Source organism: Narcine bancroftii, chromosome 8 (genome assembly GCF_036971445.1).
Source record: "Narcine bancroftii isolate sNarBan1 chromosome 8, sNarBan1.hap1, whole genome shotgun sequence".
Classification (NCBI taxonomy): domain Eukaryota; kingdom Metazoa; phylum Chordata; class Chondrichthyes; order Torpediniformes; family Narcinidae; genus Narcine; species Narcine bancroftii.
In genome coordinates, this window is record NC_091476.1 from 3,441,602 (window position 1) to 3,461,488 (window position 19,887).

Sequence of the window (19,887 nt, forward strand, 5' to 3'; positions counted from 1 at the left end):
TATTAATTTCCATGTACCATTGCTGTATTCTCAGGCTCTCTTCTGATTTCCAAGATGACATTATACATTTTTTTGCTACAGCTAAGGCTATCATAATAAATCTTCTTTGTGCTTCATCCAGTTTGAGGCCTAATTCTTTACTTCTCATATTACTTAGAAGAAAGATCTCTGGATTTTTTGGGATGTTGCTTTTTGTGATTTTATTTAATACCTGGTTTAGATCTTCCCAAAACTTTTCCACTTTCTCACATGCCCAAATTGCACTGTTGTTCCTTTTTCTTCTTTTTTTTATTTTTTTTAAATTTTTCATACTATAAACCATATTGATCACGATACATACATTTTCCCTCTTGAACATATACAGTGTCGTTTTCTCCCCCCCCTCCCTCCTCCCCTCCCTCCCTCCCTACCTCCCCTCCCATTCATTTAAAGTTCAGAAAATAGGATACATTAAACCCGTCAAACAATGTTGTCACTCAATAAAGACAAACAATAAATTCCACTGAGTCAGTTCTTTTCATTCTCTTCTCCTTCTGTCATTTTAGGTGGTAGATGTCCCCGGTAGGTTTTCTCTATTATGTTTCATGTATGGCTCCCATATTTGTTCAAATATTGTAATATTATTTCTTAAATTATATGTTATTTTTTCTAATGGAATACATTTTTTCATTTCTATATACCATTGTTTTATTCTCAAGTTATCTTCTAATTTCCAGGCTGACATAATACATTTTTTTGCTACAGCTAGGGCTATCCTAACAAATCTTTTTTGTGCACCATCCAAATCAAGTCCAGATTCTTTGTTTTTTATGTTACTTAGGAGGAAGATCTCTGGGTTTTTTGGTATATTGCTTTTTGTGATTTTATTTAATATCCGGTTTAGATCTTCCCAAAATTTTTTCACTTTCTCACATGTCCAGATTGCATGAATTGTTGTTCCCATTTCCTTTTTACAGCGAAAACATCTGTCAGATACTGTTGGGTCCCATTTATTTAATTTTTGAGGTGTAATGTATAGCCTGTGTATCCAGTTATATTGTCTCATACGTAACCTTGTATTTATTGTATTTCTCATCTTTCCAGAGCATAACTTCTCCCATGTTTCCTTCTTTATCTTTATGTTTAGATCTTGTTCCCATTTTTGTTTAGTTTTACCATTTGTTTCCTCATTCTCCTTTTCTTGTAGTTTAATATACATGTTTGTTACAAATTTTTTGATTATCATTGTGTCTGTAATCACATATTCAAAATTACTTCCGTCTAGTAACCTCAGGCTGCTTCCCAATTTGTTCTTCAAGTAGGATTTCAGTTGGTAGTATGCCAACACTGTATCATGAGTTATATTATATTTATCCTTCATTTGTTCAAAGGATAATAATTTATTTCCCGAAAAGCAATTTTCTATTCTTTTGATCCTTTTTTCTCCCATTCTCTAAAGGAAAGGTTATCTATTGTAAAAGGGATTAGCTGATTTTGCGACAGTATTAGTTTTGGTAGTTGGTAATTTGTTTTATTCCTTTCTACATGAATCTTCTTCCAAATATTGAGCAGATGATGTAATACTGGAGAATTCCTACGTTGTACCAATTTTTCATCCCATTTATATAATATTTGTTTGGGTATCTTCTCCCCTATTTTATCTAGTTCTAATCTAGTCCAATCTGGCTTTTCCCTTGTTTGATAAAAATCTGATAGGTATCTTAATTGTGCGGCTCTATGATAATTTCTAAAGTTAGGCAGTTGTAAGCCTCCTTGTTTATACCATTCTGTTAATTTATCTAGCGCTATCCTCGGTTTCCCCCCTTTCCATATTATTTTCTTTAGCTCCTTGAAGAATTTCTCTGTTAGGTGAATTGGTAATGATTGAAATAGGTATTGTATCCTTGGGAAGATATTCATTTTAATACAGTTTGCCCTTCCTATCAGTGTTAGTGGTAAGTCTTTCCAATGCTCTAAGTTGTCTTGTAATTTCTTCATTAATGGCTGATAAGTTAGTTTGTATAGATGGCCGAGATTATTATCTAGTTGTATATCTAGGTATCGAATTGCTTGTGATTGCCATCTAAATGGTGATTCTTTCTTAAACTTTGTGAAATCCGCATTATTCATTGGCATTGCTTCACTTTTATTTGCGTTAATCTTGTATCCCAACACTTCTCCATATTCCTTCAATTTCTTATGTAATTCTTTTATTGATATTTCTGGTTCTGTTAAGTATCCAATAATGTCATCGGCAAATAAACTGATTTTATATTCCTTGTCTTTTATTTTTATCCCTTTTATTTTATTTTCTGTTCTTATCAGTTCTGCTAGTGGTTCTATGGCTAACGCGAACAATAAGGGCGATAGTGGGCATCCCTGCCTTGTTGATCTGCTTAAGTTAAATTGCTTTGATATATATCCATTTACTGTCACTTTCACCAAAGGCCCTTTATATAATGCTTTAATCCAATTAATATATTTCTCTGGTAAGCTGAATTTTTGTAGTACTTTGAATAAATAATTCCATTCTACTCTGTCAAAGGCCTTCTCTGCGTCGAAAGCAACTGCTACTGTTGGAGCTTTATTTCCTTCTACTGCATGATTTAAGTTAATAAATTTACAAATATTGTCTGTTGTTCGTCTTTTTTTAATAAATCTAGTTTGGTCTAGATTTACTATTTTTGGTACATAGTCGGCTAATCTGTTTGCTAATAGTTTAGCTATTATCTTATAATCTGTGTTAAGTAAAGATATTGGTCTATATGACGCAGGTGCGTGTGGATCTTTCCCTGTCTTTGGTATTACTGTAATTATTGCTGTTTTGCATGAATCTGGTAAGCTTTGTGTTTTATCAATCTGGTTAATTACTTCCAGGAGGGGAGGAATTAATAAATCTTTAAATGTTTTATAGAATTCTATTGGGAATCCATCCTCTCCTGGTGTTTTATTATTCGCTAGTTTTTTTATTATCTCTTGTATTTCTACTATTTCAAATGGTTCTGTTAATTTATTTTGTTCCTCTGTTTGTAATTTCGGTAGTTCAATTTTAGTTAAAAATTCATCTATTTTGTCTTCTTTCCTTTAGTTTTCAGTTTGATATATTTGTTCGTAGAATTCTCTGAAGTTTTCATTAATCTCCGTTGGATTATATGTGATTTGCTTGTCTTTTTTCCTTGATGCCAATACCGTTCTCTTAGTTTGAACTGTCTTAAGCTGCCACGCTAGAATTTTGTGCGTTTTTTCTCCTAGTTCATAATATTTCTGTTTTGTCTTCATTATGTTCTTCTCCACCTTATATGTTTGTAGTGTTTCATATTTTATTTTTTTATCTGCCAATTCTCTTCTTTTAGTTGTGTCTTCCTTTATTGCTAATTCTTTTTCTATATTTGCTATTTCCCTTTCCAACTGCTCTGTTTCCTGGTTGTAGTCCTTCTTCATCTTAGTTACATAACTTATTATTTTCCCTCTGATGAATGCTTTCATTGCATCCCATAGTATAAACTTATCTTTCACTGATTCCGTATTTATTTCAAAGTACATTTTAATTTGTCGTTCAATGAATTCTCTAAAATCCTGCCTTTTAAGTAGCATCGAGTTTAATCTCCATCTATACATTCTTGGTGGGATGTCCTCTAACTCTATTGTCAATAACAGGGGTGAGTGGTCCGCTAATAGTCTAGCTTTGTATTCCGTTTTCATAACTCTGTCTTGCATGCGAGCTGATAACAGGAGTAAGTATTCTTGAGTATGTTTTATGTCTACCCGAATAATATGAATATTCCTTTTCCTTTGGGTGTTGCTCCCTCCAAATATCCAAAAGTTGCATTTCTTGCATCGATTTAATTATAAATTTGGTTACTTTGTTCTTTCTGTTAATTTTTTTCCCAGTTTTATCCATGTTTGTATCCAAATTAAGGTTGAAATCCCCTCCTATTAGTATGTTCCCTTGCGTGTCTGCTATCTTCAAAAAAATATCTTGCATAAATTTTTGATCTTCTTCGTTAGGTGAATATACATTGAGTAAATTCCAAAACTCCAAATATATCTGACATTTTATCATTACATGTCTCCCTGCTGGATCTATTATTTCCTCTTCTATTTTAATTGGTACATTTTTACTGATTAATATAGCTACTCCTCTATCTTTTGAATTATATGATGCTGCTGTTACATGTCTTATCCAATCTCTCTTTAATTTCTTGTGCTCCACTTCAGTTAAGTGTGTTTCTTGCACAAATGCTATATCAATTTTTTTCTTTTTTCAGTAAATTTAGCAGTTTCTTTCTTTTGATTTGGTTATGTATTCCATTAATATTTAAAGTCATATAGTTCAACATAGCCATTTCATACTTTGTTTATCTTTCCTTTCCTTTTCCTCATCATCACCTTTCCTTCTTATCCATTTCTGCTTTCTTTTTTTGAACACTTTATAAGACAACATTTCTAAAACATCAAACATTTCCCTTATTCTCCTATCTAAAATTTCTTTAACCCCACTATCCCTTCCCCTTCCTGAGTTGCCCTTTATCCCTTGTCGGGCAACCACATCTCCCCTCTCCATTTGGATTTGCGAATTCACTCACAAGCGTCAACTGATTTCGCAGTGACCGTAACTCTTCCCCACCCAGCCCCCCCAGAAAAGAAAAGATTTTAATTTTCATATACAACAAAGGTCACTCTCTTAATTCCCCCCATACTTCCTTACTTCCCTTTCTTTCCCTTCTTAGTTCTTACCTCTATTCTATTTTTTTTATATATACATACACACAGACACATACATATAATCTATATATACCTACATACACACATACATATAGTTTGTGGTCATTTTTGTTCTCGTTACATATCTTCCTCTCTCTGTCTGTTTTGTAGTTCTGCAAATTTTCTTGCTTCCTCCGGATCCAAGAATAGTCTGTTTTGCTGCCCTGGAATAACTATACTTTAGCATAAATTTATATCCTTTTTTCCATAGGATCGTTTTTGCTGCATTAAACTCCTTCCTCTTCTTCAGGAGTTTAAAACTTATATCTGGATAGAAAATTTTTTTTTGACCTTTGTATTCCAGTGGTTTTTTGTTTTCTCTTATTTTCCTCATTGCTTTCTCCAATATATTTTCTCTTGTTGTATATCTTAAGAGGTTTTTCAGTTGGTTGTTTTTCCAGACTCTTTTGTGTAGTCTTCCAAAGGCGCTATTTGCCTTGGCGAGTCTGTTGTCTATCTCATTGTCGATCCTTGCATCTGATGAAATGGTGCAGCCGAGATAGGTAAACTGGTTGACCGTTTTGAGTCCTCTACCGGCACCACCTACGGCTCCTAGAACGCTTCCACCAGCGTTGTCTCCGCTCCATCCTCAACATCCATTGGAGCGCTCACACCCCTAACGTCGAGGTACTCGAGATGGCAGAGGTCGACAGCATCGAGTCCACGCTGCTGAAGATCCAGCTGCGCTGGATGGGTCACGTCTCCAGAATGGAGGACCATCGCCTTCCCAAGATCGTATTATATGGCGAGCTCTCCACTGGCCACCGTGACAGAGGTGCACCAAAGAAAAGGTACAAGGACTGCCTAAAGAAATCTCTTGGTGCCTGCCACATTGACCACCGCCAGTGGGCTGATAACGCCTCAAACCGTGCATCTTGGCGCCTCACAGTTTGGCGGGCAGCAGCCTCCTTTGAAGAAGACCGCAGAGCCCACCTCACTGACAAAAGGCAAAGGAGGAAAAACCCAACACCCAACCCCAACCAACCAATTTTCCCTTGCAACCGCTGCAACCGTGTCTGCCTGTCCCGCATCGGACTGGTCAGCCACAAACGAGCCTGCAGCTGACGTGGACTTTTTACCCCCTCCATAAATCTTCGTCCGCGAAGCCAAGCCAAAGAAAAATATCTTAAGAATTTTACTCGAATGGATCTTGGTTTTTGTTGTGGTTGTGGTTTAGGGGCTAATGTTCTGTGTGCCCTTTCTATTTCCATTTCTTCCTGTAGTTCTGGTCTTCCTAGGACCCTGGGGATCCATTCTTTTATAAATTCTCTCATATTCTTGCCTTCTTCATCTTCCTTAAGGCCCACTATCTTTATATTGTTTCTTCTACTATAATTTTCCATTATATCTATCTTCTGAGCTAACAGCTCTTGTGTCTCTAACTTTTTTTTATCAAATTCTTCTAATTTCTTTTTTAAGTCATCTACTTCCATTTCTATGGTTGTTTCTCGTTCTTCCACCTTGTCCACTCTTTTTCCTATATCTGACATGATCATCTCTAATCTATTCATTTTTTCTTCTGTACTTTTTACTCTTCTTTTTATTTCACTGAATTCTTGTGATTGCCATTCTTTTACTGATTCCATATATTCTTTAAAAAAAAATATATCCATTGTCTTGCCCTTCCATTTCTCTGTGTTCTTCCTCTTCTTCTGAGTCCACTCCAGGGTCTGTGTCCTTTACCTCTCTCTCTTCTGGTTTTCTTGTTGGTTTGTTTGTTTTATTTTGTTGGGTATTTTTGGTCTTCTTATTTTTACTAGAAGTGTCTTGATGCTGGTCTTCTTCCTCTGGGTTGGTCATCTGTTGTTTCTTTGATTTCTTTTTTTCTCTTCTTTCTTGCTCTCGTTATTTTCTGTGTCTTCCTCTTGCTGTTGTGTTGTAGCTGTCAATCTCAGCTGTAGAGATCGACTCCTCAGCTGGTCCCCCCTCCCATCAGTGTTATTTTTGTCTTGCGCATCGCGCATGCACGACTCCTCGCTCATGCGCGGTTGCGCACTTTTGCTTGGCTCTGTGAGCCATTTTTGTAGTCCCGAGTTCGGGACTTCAATTGACCTGAGGGAGCAGGCTTCTCTCTCCGCGGCGGGCTTCCTCGGACAGGTAAGGCCTTCACCTTCTTCTTCCAACGTCCTTTCTTCTTCTCTTCTTCCCGTTGCTTTTGACTTTTCTTTTTTCACTGCCATTTTCTCCACACCTTTATTTTCACTTTATTTTGGTTTTTGTGTTGGTGCCTTCGTTTTCTGGAGAGGGCTGGAGTTCCCCGACCGGCCACTACTCCATCACATGACTCCTCTCCGTTGTTCCCTTTTCTTAAAGCGAAAACATCTCTCTGATAATGTTGGATCCCATTTATTTAACTTTTGGGGCATGATATATAACTTGTGTAACCAATTATATTGTATCATGCGTAACCTCGTGTTTATTATATTTTTCATAGTTCCAGAGCATAGCTTTTCCCATATTTCATTTTTTATCTTTATGTTTAAATCTTTTTCCATTGTGTTATCCTGATATCTTAATTGTTTGGGTTTATAATTTATTTCATCATTTTCCTTCTCTTGCAGCTTGATGTACATGTTTGTTATAAATCTTTTAATTATCATTGTGTCTGTAATCACATATTCAAAGCTGCTTACTTCAGGTAATCTCAGTCTGTTTCCCAATTTGTCCTTTAAATAAGCTTTCAGTTGATGATATGCAAACATTGTACCATGAGTTATTCCATATTTGTACTTCAACTGTTCAAATGTTAATAAATTATTCCCCAAAAAACAATTTTCTATTCTTTTGATCCCTTTTCTCTTCCATTCTCTAAAGGAAAGGTTATCTATTGTGAAAGGGATTAGTTGATTTTGCATCAATAATAATTTTGGTAGTTGGTAATTTGTTTTTTTCCTTTCTATGTTGAGTAAATGGTGCAGTACTGGTGAGCTTCTATATTGCATCAGTTTTCCATCCAACTTATAAAGTATATGTTATGGTACCTTCTCTCCTATTTTATCTAGCTCTAATCTGGTCCAATCTGGTTTTTCCCTTTTTTGATTAAAAATCTGATAGATATCTTAATTGTGCTGCTCTATAATAATTTTTAAAATTTGGTAGCTGCAAACCACTTTGTTTGTACCATTCTGTTAATTTATCTAGCGCTATCGTCGGTTTCCTCCCCTCCCCCCTTTCTATAAGAATTTCCTTATTATTCTCTTTAGTTCATTGAAGAATTTCTCTGTTAAAGGAATTGGTAACGATTAAAATAGGTGTTGTATCCTTGGGAAGACATTCATTTTAATGCAATTTACCATCAATGTTGGTGGCAATTCTTTCCAATGTTCTAAGTCATCCTGTAATTTCTTCATTAATGGCTGATAATTTAATTTGTATCGGTGGCCTAAATTATTATCTAATCTAATACCTAGATATCGGATTGCTTGTGTTTGCCATTTAAATGATGATTCTTTTTTAAACTCTGTGTAATCTGCATTATTCATTGGCATCACTTCACTTTTATTTGTGTTGATCTTGTTCCCCGATATTTCTCCATATTCCCTCAATTTCTTTCGTATTTCTTTTATTGATATTTCTGGTTCTGTTAAGTATACTATGATGTCATCTGCAAATAGACTGATTTTATATTCCTTCTCCTTTATTTTTATCCCTTTTGTTTTATTTTCTGTTCTTATCAGTTCTGCCAATGGTTCTATTGCTAAAGCGAACAGTGAGGGAGATAGTGGACATTCCTGCCTAGTTGACCTACTTAATTTAAATTGGTTCGATACATATCCATTTACTGTCACCTTCGCCAGTTGTCGCTTATATAATGCTTTAATCCAATTAATATATTTTTCTGGCAGGTTGAACCTCTGTAATACTTTGAATACATAATTCCATTCTACCCTGTCAAAGGCTTTCTCTGCATCTAAAGCAACAGTCACTGTTGGTATCTTATTTCCTTGTACTGCATGGATTAAATTAATGAACTTACAGACATTGTCCATTGTTCGTCTTTTCTTAATAAATCCAGTTTGATCTTGTTTTACTCTTTTTGATACACAGGCAGCCAATCTTTTTGCTAATAGTTTTGCTATTAACAGCAGCATCTCCTTGAAGATTTTTACAGTTGTGCACATACTTTAGCCATAATTTCCTCCAGTCTTCACTGTATGGTCTTCATCACCACATGAGCACTGATGTTAACATTGTACCGCTTTCTGAATTCTATTGCCATTGCTATTTGTCTCCAAAATAATGTGCCTCATAATGTAATTCAGGTAATAAATCTTTTTTTTTTTAATATTTTTTTATTTTTCACACTGTGAACCATATCAACCAAAATATGTACAAAAGTTTCTCATTAAATTTACACAGTGGTCTTTTCTCCCCTTTCCCTTCCTCCCCTCTACCCACCCCCTCCAAAACCCATAAATATTCAACATTTACAATACAATAAAACCATAATAATATCTTCACAAGGTAGTAAACCTTGATGGTCGCAACATACCCCTGTCCATAGGGTTGTAGAAATGCAAAGTTGCATGGATATTGTCAGTCGGGCCCATGACGCTAACCACCTTTCTAGAGGGCATTGCCATTCCTGAGTAGCCTCTGTCATCCAGGTTATTTCTGATATAATATTGTATGATGGAAAGTGAGAAAAATGATGTGATATTATCATTCCTTAGCTTCAACATAGCTTAGCTGTGGAAAAGGATATAAACCATCAAACTGGGAAAGTTCTTAACTAGGGAAGGACTAATTATGAAGTGATGAGGCAGGAACTAGCGAGAATAAATTGGAAAGATGTGTTTAAGGATGAAAGCATGGAGGAATTTTAGGGACAATTGGGCAAGGTTCAGGATAGGATTGTCCCACTGGGACAAGGAAAAGATGGTGGGAAAAGGGGACCGTGGCTGACAAAACAGGTCAGGCAACTTGTCAAGAGGAAGAAGGAAACATACATTAGATATAGGAAACCGGAAGGGCTCATGAAAAGTATATGGTAACCTGAAAGGAGCTTAAGAAAGGACTTAGGAGAGCTCAAAGGGGGCATGAGAAGGCCTTGACATGTAGGATTAAGGAGAACCCCAAGGCATCCTACGTGTATGTTAGTAACAAAAGGATGACAAGAATGAAGGTGGGGCTGCTAAAGGATAAGGGAGGCAACATGTGCCTGGAGGTAGAGGAGGTTGGAGAGGTCCTGAATGAATACTTTGTGTCCAGTATTCACAAGTGAAAAGGACTTTAGTGGGAAAAGAACGGGCGTGTGAGCTGGACAATGTGGAGATTAAGGAAGTGGAAGTGTTGGATCTTCTTAGAAACATCAAGATTGCATCGGATGCAATAGACCCCAGGCAGCTGTGGGAAGTGAGGGAAGAGAGAGCTGAGGCAGTAGCTATGATCTTTGAATCCTCTTTGGCTGCAGGTTTGCAGGAAAAAAGCAGAGAGTAGTAGTTGGAGGAAAGTTTTCTGCCTGGAGGTCAGTGACTAGTCGAGTGCCACAGGAATCTGTTCTGGGATCCCTGCTCTTTGTGATTTTTATAAATGACATGGATGAAGACATGGATGGGTCAGTAAGTTTGTGGATGACATGAAGGTTGGAGGAGTTGTGGATGGAGCTGAAGGTTGTCGAATGTTACAAGATGATATAGACAGGATGCAGAGTTAAGCAGAAAAATGGCAGATGGATTTCAATCTGGTTAAGTCTGAGGTGATGCTGTTTGGAAGGACAAACCAGAAGGCTGAGTACAGGGTTAATGGTTGGTTACTTAAGAGTGTGGATGAACAGAGGGACCTTGATGTCCAAATCAGTACATCCCTCAAGGTCGCTGCGCAGGTTGATAAGATAGTCAAGAAGGCCTATGGGATTCTGGGATTCATTAATAGGGGGGTTGAATTCATGAGTAGAGAGGTCATGTTGCAACTCTACAAATCTTTGGGAAGACCACACTTAAAGTATTGTGTTCAGTTCTGGTCACCTCATTATAGGAAGTATGTGGAAGCTATGGAGAGAGTGCGGAGGAGATTTACCAGGATGTTGCCTAGATTGGGAAACAAGTCTTATGAGGCAAGGTTGGCAGAGTTGGGACTTTTCACTTTGGAGCAGAGAAGATGAGAGGAGACTTGATAGAGGTCTACAAGATTTTGAGAGACACCGATAGGGTGGACAGCTAGTGCCTGTTTCCCAGGCAGGATCAGCAAACACCAGAGGAATTATGTTCAATGTTAAGCATCCTTAAGGATTATTTGTACTACTGATGGTGAAAACCTCCATGAAAAACTGATGCCCTCAATTAGGTCCAGTTTCATGTTCTTACTTACAACTCAAACATAATATCCAAGAGATACAGTCCTCAGAACTGCAAAGGCATTTGATGCCAGATTGAGGGATAAATTCTGGTGAATCCTAATAAAAACCAGCCAATGCAGCCCCTTGACAATCTCCACAGAAATGCTGTTCTGTATGGGCAGGGATTGTCACACTTTCCAATATGGTTAAAAAAAGAACTTTATAAATCGAGGGTCCAGTCCCTAGTAAGTTACATATTATGGCAAAAATATGGTAAATTGAGGAATAGAGTTTAATGTTCTTGGAAGAGACTTTGTGGTGGAAGTTCATCTTCTGTTCCCTGCACTAAATGCACAATTTAGCAGCAGTGGTGTCTGTCGATCTATCCTTCTCATATTCAGTTCTGCTGAAGTCATTGGATCCAAATTCTAGTTGTGGAGTTTAATAGATGGATTATACAAATTTGTAGAAGCATCTCAAGATGAACTTCTGCGCAGATCATTTAATCTCTGCACTCCAGTTGTCAAACTGAGTGGCAATTCATTCTTAACGTAATATTCCACCAAATCTGCCCTCTTTATTTTTCAGACATTCTGCACCTTTGTTGATGCTCAGCTGCCATCAGTCAATGGCTTGCCCTCTGACATGCCCAACAATGAATTCAGAGAAGATTTTAAGCATCAGCTGAATGTGTTTCTGAAGGTGAAAGAACCAGTGATTCATTGATCCTGTATGAAGGATAAATTAATATTTTATACAAGAAATCTGTCTATTGAGCCTGGATGATCTGGATGTGGATTCAGCCCCATCTATCTGTCTATTCCCTATAATGCAAAAATATCACGGATTAATGAAGCAACCTCCACTGCCTCCTTGGGCAGATAATTCCACAGATTTACCACTCTCTGGGAAAAGAAGTTCCTTCTCATCTCTGTCTTAAATCAACCCCCAAATCTTGAGGCTAGGTCCTCTCATTCTAGTCTCACCTACCAGTGGAAACAACTTTCCTGCTTCGATCTAATCTATCCCTTTTCTTTATTTCATATGTTTCTATAAGATTAGCTCTCATTCTTCTGAATTCCAGAGAGTATAGTCCCAGGTGACTCCACTTTTCCTCAACCACATCAACCTGGCCAATCTCTTGCACCATCTCCAAAGCCAGTATATCTTTTCTCGAGTAAGCAGAACTGCACACACACTCCAGGTGCGGCCTCACCAGTACTTTGTAGAGTTGCAGCAGGACATCCCTGGTCCTAATTTCAATCCCTGGTCCCTAATTTCAATGACATCCAATGTTCCATTTATCTTCTGCTGCAATGCAAACCAACAACAGTATTTGCAATTCACATGCCAGCACACTCCCATGTCCCAATCCACAACAGCACGCTGCAATCTTTCACCAATATTTTGATCATGGGTTTTTCCTTCCGGTGGATGATCACACATTTACCAACATTGTACTTCATTCGCCAGACTTTTGCCCGCTCATTTAACTCTCTGCAGATTCTTTCCATCCTCTACACAATTTACCTTTCCACTCCATTTAGTGTCATCACCAAACTTGGATATACCACACCTGGTCCCCTCCTTCAAATCATTAATGAATGTATACCGTGAACCATTGTGGGCCCAGCACCAGCCCCAGCCACACTCTGCTCACCACTGACTGCTAACCAGAGAAACACCCAACTCTAATCCTCTATTCATCTAATACATTACTCCCCAACTCCATGTATCTTCTACTCATGGATAAGTCTTTAATACTTCACTGTAAAAACAGCTTCTGGCAATTCAAGAATACAGCATCTTCCTGTTACCCTCCATCAGCTGTACTCATTATATCCTCAAAGAAACAAGTGAATTTATTGACATGACCTGTTCTTCCTGAATCCATTCTGCTCTGCCTGATAGAACCATTTCTATCCAGATGTTTCACTGTGTCTTCCTTAATGATAGCTTCAAGCATTTTCCTGACTAGTTATGCTAACTGGCTGACCGTTATCTGCCTGTGGCCAACATCTTTTTATTAAAGAGTTGCATGACATTTGTAATGTTCCAATCTGCCAGGTTGTTGCATAAATATTTATTTTAATGAATGTCATATTTTTGGATGTTTTAAACTGAAGCATAATGTTACTATCTGAAATCAAACTCCATCATGAACAGCTATTCGAAGTGCTGGTGAGGTACTGAAATAATCAAGGTGTACAGAAGAAATGAGCTTTGCAGAATACATTCAGCTGAACCCAATGGCTCAGGGCCAGTTACTGTTTAGTCATGTAAAGCTGGTTTTCTATTGGATATTTAGGATATGGGGTCTTTTGATCCACCACAAAAACTAACTGAGACTTGTTTCAGGAAGCTAAACATCTGGCACCTTGTACTGTTTCTGGAAACTTAATTAGAACAGTTGCAAAAATTTTTAAATGTGTCATTTTTATAAAAACAAGTATGTTGCACTGTAGAAATCAGCCTATAACAATGTTATGGCTGACTTCTGCACTTCCACTGGGAAGGAAACTACTCTAGGAACAAATCCAACAGGTTAGATTGAAACCTGGTGCATTTCTGTTGCAGATGTTGATCTCTGATGAATCTGTGATGAGGAGTGAGATTGTACTGAATTTTTTCTCTCCTGATGATCGAGACTACTGGGGGCTGCTCACACCGCTGTTTGCTGAGGGGAATGAGGTATGAACAGAGAGATGATTTCTTAGACTTTTGAATCTGACTTATTGTGTGAAAAAGTTAAACAGTTCAACAAAAAGGTTAAAGTCCTCTACATCCTAGAGACTGGATGTAAACTGAAAGATTGTCTTGTTGAACATTTTTGCTCTGTCTGCTACAATAACGGGGACGTCTCAGTGGCCAGTGGCTAGCCATTTTAATTCCACACACCATTCCCAGAATGACATGTTTATCCACAGCCTCATGCTCCTACCAAACCGAGGCTGCCCACAAATTGGATGGAGATGCCTAATATTCCATCTGAGCACACTCCAACTAGACAGCATTAACACGAACTCCTCCAGTTTCGGTTGGGCCCCTATCCTGTCACTCTCTCTCTCTCATTTCCACCAGCGCCCCATCCCTTTCCCTCTCCATTCAGAGAACTACCCTTCCCTAACATGTCTCAGCAGTTTTTATTTTCTATCCTCCCACCCATATCCACATATGACCTCTTGCCTGTTGGCCTGTGCTTCTTCCTGTCCCTTCCTCTCTTCTCTACTCTCCTGTCTGTAAGTAGTTCTCCCCGTGCCTGAGTGGATTTCCCTTGGATGCTCCAGTTTCCTCCCATCCTTCAAACAAGTTCACTGGGGCATTTGGGTGGCACGGGCTCGTGGGCCAGAATGATTTGTGCTGTATTTATAATTTTTTTTAAAAATTTGGACTTTTATAACCTCCTGACATCCCACGCCATTTATCAGTATTGATGAATGTTTCCGATGTAGCACCTTTGAATCATAGAGAATGGAGAAACCAACTTGCCTGTAGAAAGCAGCTGAAATGGGCATGGAAATAATGTCCTCAAATTCTGATCCAAAGGTGTTACACCAGAAAAATACATCAATGGCTGTAAAAGACATGGGATGGACAGATATTATAAATGACCACATATTTTGTTTAAATTATTTTTTAAAATTTCCTCTGTGTTTCACATACTGATGTTAATGGAAAGATAAATAACAGGAAGGGATAAGTCTGCCGAGGGAAGTGGTTGAGACGACTTCATTAAACATATTTAAGGTTCAGTTAGATTTTTACATAAAAAGGGAATGAAGGAATATGGGGAAAGGAAGGTGGGTGGAGTTGAGTCAATGATCAGATCAGCCACGATCTTATTGAATGGCAGAGCAGGCTTGACAGGCCAAATGGCCGACTCCTGCTGCTGCTTCTTATGTTCTACAACATTGCTTCCAAATTGTGTCTTGTGTGTCCTCCTGAGCAGAGAAGAGACCTGATTTGAAACAAACAGCATATCCAAAGTGCAGACTTCCTTTGCACTGAAGGACCAGCTCAGAGTTTGATTCACCCTTTGAGCCTGGCCATAGTGACAGTTTTTCAACCTTTGACTTGAAAATCAAAATGGAGATAAAGACGTTCTGATTGAGTACTAATTTCTGCTTCTCAAGGCACTTTGAGTATGGAGAGCCGAATCTGAGACCCTCTGTTAGCAGGAGCTAACCCGTGAGAATAGACCTTTCAGCAAAGTGAATGACAAGGTTAATTATGGGTTAATTGTTAAATACATTGTACATGTACATACTCACTGAAATACTTTCTTCTGTAGCTGATCAAAGAAAAACTATGATAAACGGTAAACTAATTGAATTGAATTAAAAGAGACAATAAATACGTATGATGGATAGATAATAAATATTCACAATAATCCTCGCACCAAAAGAATTAACTTGTATTAGTGCAGATGATTCTTTTGTGTTGTCAGAACAGTACACTATGTGATGAGTGTAACATGGGGTGGTTTATGAGCCTGATAGCTGTTGGAAAGGAACTGTTCTTGAACCTGGAGGTTTGGGAGGTGGGTGAGGTAAGGCACTGCTGAAGATGCAGGCCAATAGAAGGAGTGAAATGGAACCAAACCTGATGAAAGGAGAATGTGTGCAGTTCTTGGTGCCTTAGCTAGAGGAAGGAGGGCATTAAACTGAAAGGGTGCAAACAAGATTCATGAGGGTGTTACTGGGACTGGGGCACCTTGAGTTATAAGGGTAGATTGGATAGGCTTGGACTTTATTCACTGGAGCATAGGAGGCTCAGGGGTCACCTTACAGGTGTAGAACATTAATAAGGGGAATGACCACAGTCTTTTTCCCAGAGACGGGAGTTTAAAAGTAGAGAGCATAGATTTAAGGTGAAGAGAAAATTTAATGAGGCTTGAGGAGCAAATTTTTCCACACAGAGGGTGGTACATATGCAGAAGAAGTTGTTAAAGGAAGTGGTGGATGTATATACAATTACAACATTTAAAATCTATTTGGACAGGTTCATGGGTAGAAGAACTTAGAATGATATGGGCAAGTGGGCACTAGCTCATATGGGAACCTTGGTTGGTATGGACAGGTTGTACCAAATTGCCTGTTTCCATGTTGTGTAGCTCTAATGCTATGAGAGTAAAGAAACAACTTCCATTTATGTCACACGTTTAACATGCGGTTAGTATAACGATTAGAACAATGCTATTACAGCGCAAATAATCCAGGTACGAATCCGGCGCTGTCAGAAAGCAGTTGATGCATTCTCCCGTGTTTGCGTGGGTTTTCTCTGGGTGCTCCAGTTCCCTCCCATGCTCCAAAGAATACAGAATTGGTCACATGGGTGTATTTGAGTGGTGGGGGCTTATGGGCCATAAGGGTTTGTCACCATGTTGTATCTAGAAATATTTAAAATATACATTCAAAATTCTGGCAGTGTAGCAAGGACAGTTTTCCTATTGGAGGAAATTCTATATACAAATAGTTTTAAAGGGCATGTGGAAAGACCAAGAACGTGGCATTGATAGAGGATCAGGCACGAACAGACTGAATGGCAGAGCAGATTCTATTCCTCCTCTTTTCCCTGATAAAGTTTTCCTGGGATAGTTCTGCAGAGTCAAGTGTACATTTAAATAGAACCTCGTGTCCCAAAGTGCATTCTTCCACAAAGCTTGACAAAGATTTTGAAGCAGGTGATGAAAGTTGGATCAAACTGTTGGGTTCCCCGGTTCCACATAGAAGAGTGAATTGCAGAACCTCAAGCCCTGGTAGGTGGAGGTGTGAAAACCAGCAGCACAATAGTAGAATGTCAGGGCGTGTAAGGAGCAAGAATGGAAAGAATGCAGGACTCGTGGAGATGGCGGAGGTTGCAGTAACAGGAAGGAAATAACAACCTTTTGTTCTGCAGACTAAGTAATGATGTGTGTTAAAGAAAAAAGTCTGCAGACGCGGAGGTCAGGTGCAATACACAAAAGTGCTGGAAAAACTTAGCAGGACAGGCACCTTTCATAGAAAGTAAAGGATAACCAACATTTTGGGCCTGAGCCCTGTGTATTGCAACTAATGATCTGTGCCATTTAATAATGACAAAGTCTGAAACCTCTGGTTCTGTGATATTTTCAGTGCAATGTTTATTTCATTCATGCTTTGCATATCACAGGAAACTGACGTAGAGAATGAGACTTTAAAGAGTCCATATGAAAATAACTTGGATGAAGGGAAAGAAGCTTTTGAACCTCCCAAAACAAATCCAGGAATGTTGGAGATGCATCTCGCGGAGTCTGCGGAGTCTCTTCCTTCTACAATGACTTGTGATGGTGAAGATTTTGATCATTCCTTCAGGTCCATGACAGACAATGATGTTCAAAAAGCCAGTGGTGGTCACAAAAGGAGAAAGACGGTTTCTGGTAGATGCACAGAACTTCCTGAAGGCATTGCTCACCAAATTCACAAGCTCCTGGGAGAAATAATGTGTCTAGGTAAACTTCTTTTTCTTTTTAAAGCAGAATTGCATTATTTCCAAAGTATATAGCTCATATACCGACATCTGCCCACAACATCAGTCCACTCACAGAATCAGCAAGAAAAGTGTAACACTGTTACAGCACCAGTGACCGGAGTTCAAATCTGGCACTGTCTGTAAGGAGTTTGCACATTCTCCCGTGTCTGCACAGGTTTCTTCCAGGTGCTCTAGTTTCCTCCCACCGTTCAAAACGTGCAGAGTTGTGGGTAACTGGGTGGCACAGACACGTGGGCAGAAAGTATGTCTAAATTTAAAATAAAAAAAAAATACTTGTTCAATCTAGAAGCAAATAATCTGAGGGAGTTTCTTAAATATGTGTACACAAAATCACAATTGAAGTCTCTCATAATTATCTTAAAATAATGTGGAATTCAAACAGTGGGTTGATAATTTTACTTGTTTCACCAGATAAGAACAATCTTTCAATTGATAAGCTAGGTTCTTTGAAGAACCTCAGCTATTTTTTCCTCAATCAATGTGAGGTGGTTGTGGAAGAAGATTTCTCTCTCTCTCTCTGATACAATCTTCATTCAGATGACATTAGTAAATTAGTTGTGGCTTTACCTGCACCACAGGGAGTTGAAACTCTTCAAATGTCTGCATAGCATTCTGGAATATCATGAGACCATAAGCAATGCAATATATTTATTGCAAATTTAACTTAAATGATTACAACATGGACCTCACTGGAATTGTTTTGTGGGCCTTGAAAATTCCTTCAGCATTTGCTCCCAACTTTTTAACAAAAATGTGAAGGAGATTGACAACGGCTCTGTATACGCTTATCTTTGTGAGGTTTTTCAGTTGGTTGTTTTTCCAGACTCTTTTGTGTAGTCTTCCAAAGGCGCTATTTGCCTTAGCGAGTCTGTTGACTATCTCGTTGTCGATCCTTGCATCCGATGAAATGGTGCAGCTGAGATAGGTAAACTGGTTGACCGTTTTGAGTTTTGTGTGCCCGATGGAGATGTGGGGGGGCTGGTAGTCATGGTGGGGAGCTGGCTGATGGAGAACATCAGTTTTCTTCAGGCTGACTTCCAGGCCAAACATTTTGGCAGTTTCCGCAAAGCAGGACGTCAAGCGCTGAAGAGCTGGCTCTGAATGGGCAACTAAAGCGGCATCGTCTGCAAAGAGTAGTTCACGGACAAGTTTCTCTTGTGTCTTGGTGTGAGCGTGCAGGCGCCTCAGATTGAAGCGTATACAGAGCCGTTGTCATACCCACACTCCTGTTCGGCTCCGAATCATGGGTCCTCTACCGGCATCACCTACGGCTCCTAGAACGCTTCCACCAGCGTTGTCTCCGCTCCATCCTCAACATCCATTGGAGCGCTTTCATCCCTAACATCGAAGTACTCGAGATGGCAGAGGTCGACAGCATCGAGTCCACGCTGCTGAAGATCCAGCTGCGCTGGGTGGGTCACGTCTCCAGAATGGAGGACCATCGCCTTCCCAAGATCATGTTATATGGCGAGCTCTCCACTGGCCACCGTGACAGAGGTGCACCAAAGAAGAGGTACAAGGACTGCCTAAAGAAATCTCTTGGTGCCTGCCACATTGACCACCGCCAGTGGGCTGATATCGCCTCAAACCGTGCATCTTGGCGCCTCACAGTTTGGCGGGCAGCAACCTCCTTTGAAGAAGACCGCAGAGCCCACCTCACTGACAAAAGGCAAAGGAGGAAAAACCCAACACCCAACCCCAACCAACCAATTTTCCCTTGCAACCGTGTCTGCCTGTCCCGCATCGGACTTGTCAGCCACAAACGAGCCTGCAGCTGACGTGGACTTTTACCCCCTCCATAAATCTTCGTCCGCGAAGCCAAGCCAAAGAAGAAGAAGAAGAAGAAGGAGATTGGGTGGTGCACAACAAACATTGTCAACATATTGAAATTCCAGTATGTAAAAAGGTGTTACATACATTTTATAACTGAACGCAAGATGGAATTGTTTAAAACATGAAAGTCTGCGGTCGCGGTGATTGTAGAAAAAAAACGCAGAAATGCTGGAGGAACTCAACTGGTCTCACAGCGTCCACAGGAGATGAAGATAGAAAACCGATGATTCAAGCCTTATACTTTGAGGAAAGGCTCAAGCCCAAAGTGTCGGTAAAATATCTTTGCCTCCTATGGACCTGCGAGGCCTGCTGAGTTCCTCCAGCATTTCTGTGGTTTTAGTAAGATGGAATTGTACCCAAAATTTCTGAATGGGAGAGCAGACTATTGTGAAATTGTTTCCTTAGAGAGGCCGAATATAAGGCCTTTTTTAAAAGGGTGGACTTCTCCTACAACCTGCTAGTGTATCAGCACATAGATGCTGCAAAGATTGCACAAGAACAGACATTTGTAGAGTGAAATAGGT

General features: G+C 39.1%; 1 protein-coding gene across 5 annotated transcripts in view; it reads left to right on the top strand.

Annotated features, from left to right (window-relative positions):
• The window catches only part of LOC138740263 (sorting nexin-13), a 114,632-nt gene that overhangs the window by 65,878 nt on the left and 28,867 nt on the right, over nucleotides 1-19,887 (top strand). For all 5 annotated transcript variants that reach the window (XM_069892633.1, XM_069892635.1, XM_069892632.1 and 2 more), the window contains 3 exons: nucleotides 11,609-11,722; nucleotides 13,598-13,711; nucleotides 17,171-17,489. In XM_069892633.1, coding sequence (XP_069748734.1) covers nucleotides 11,609-11,722; nucleotides 13,598-13,711; nucleotides 17,171-17,489 — 547 coding nt within the window. The remainder of the gene's footprint in view (nucleotides 1-11,608; nucleotides 11,723-13,597; nucleotides 13,712-17,170; nucleotides 17,490-19,887) is intronic.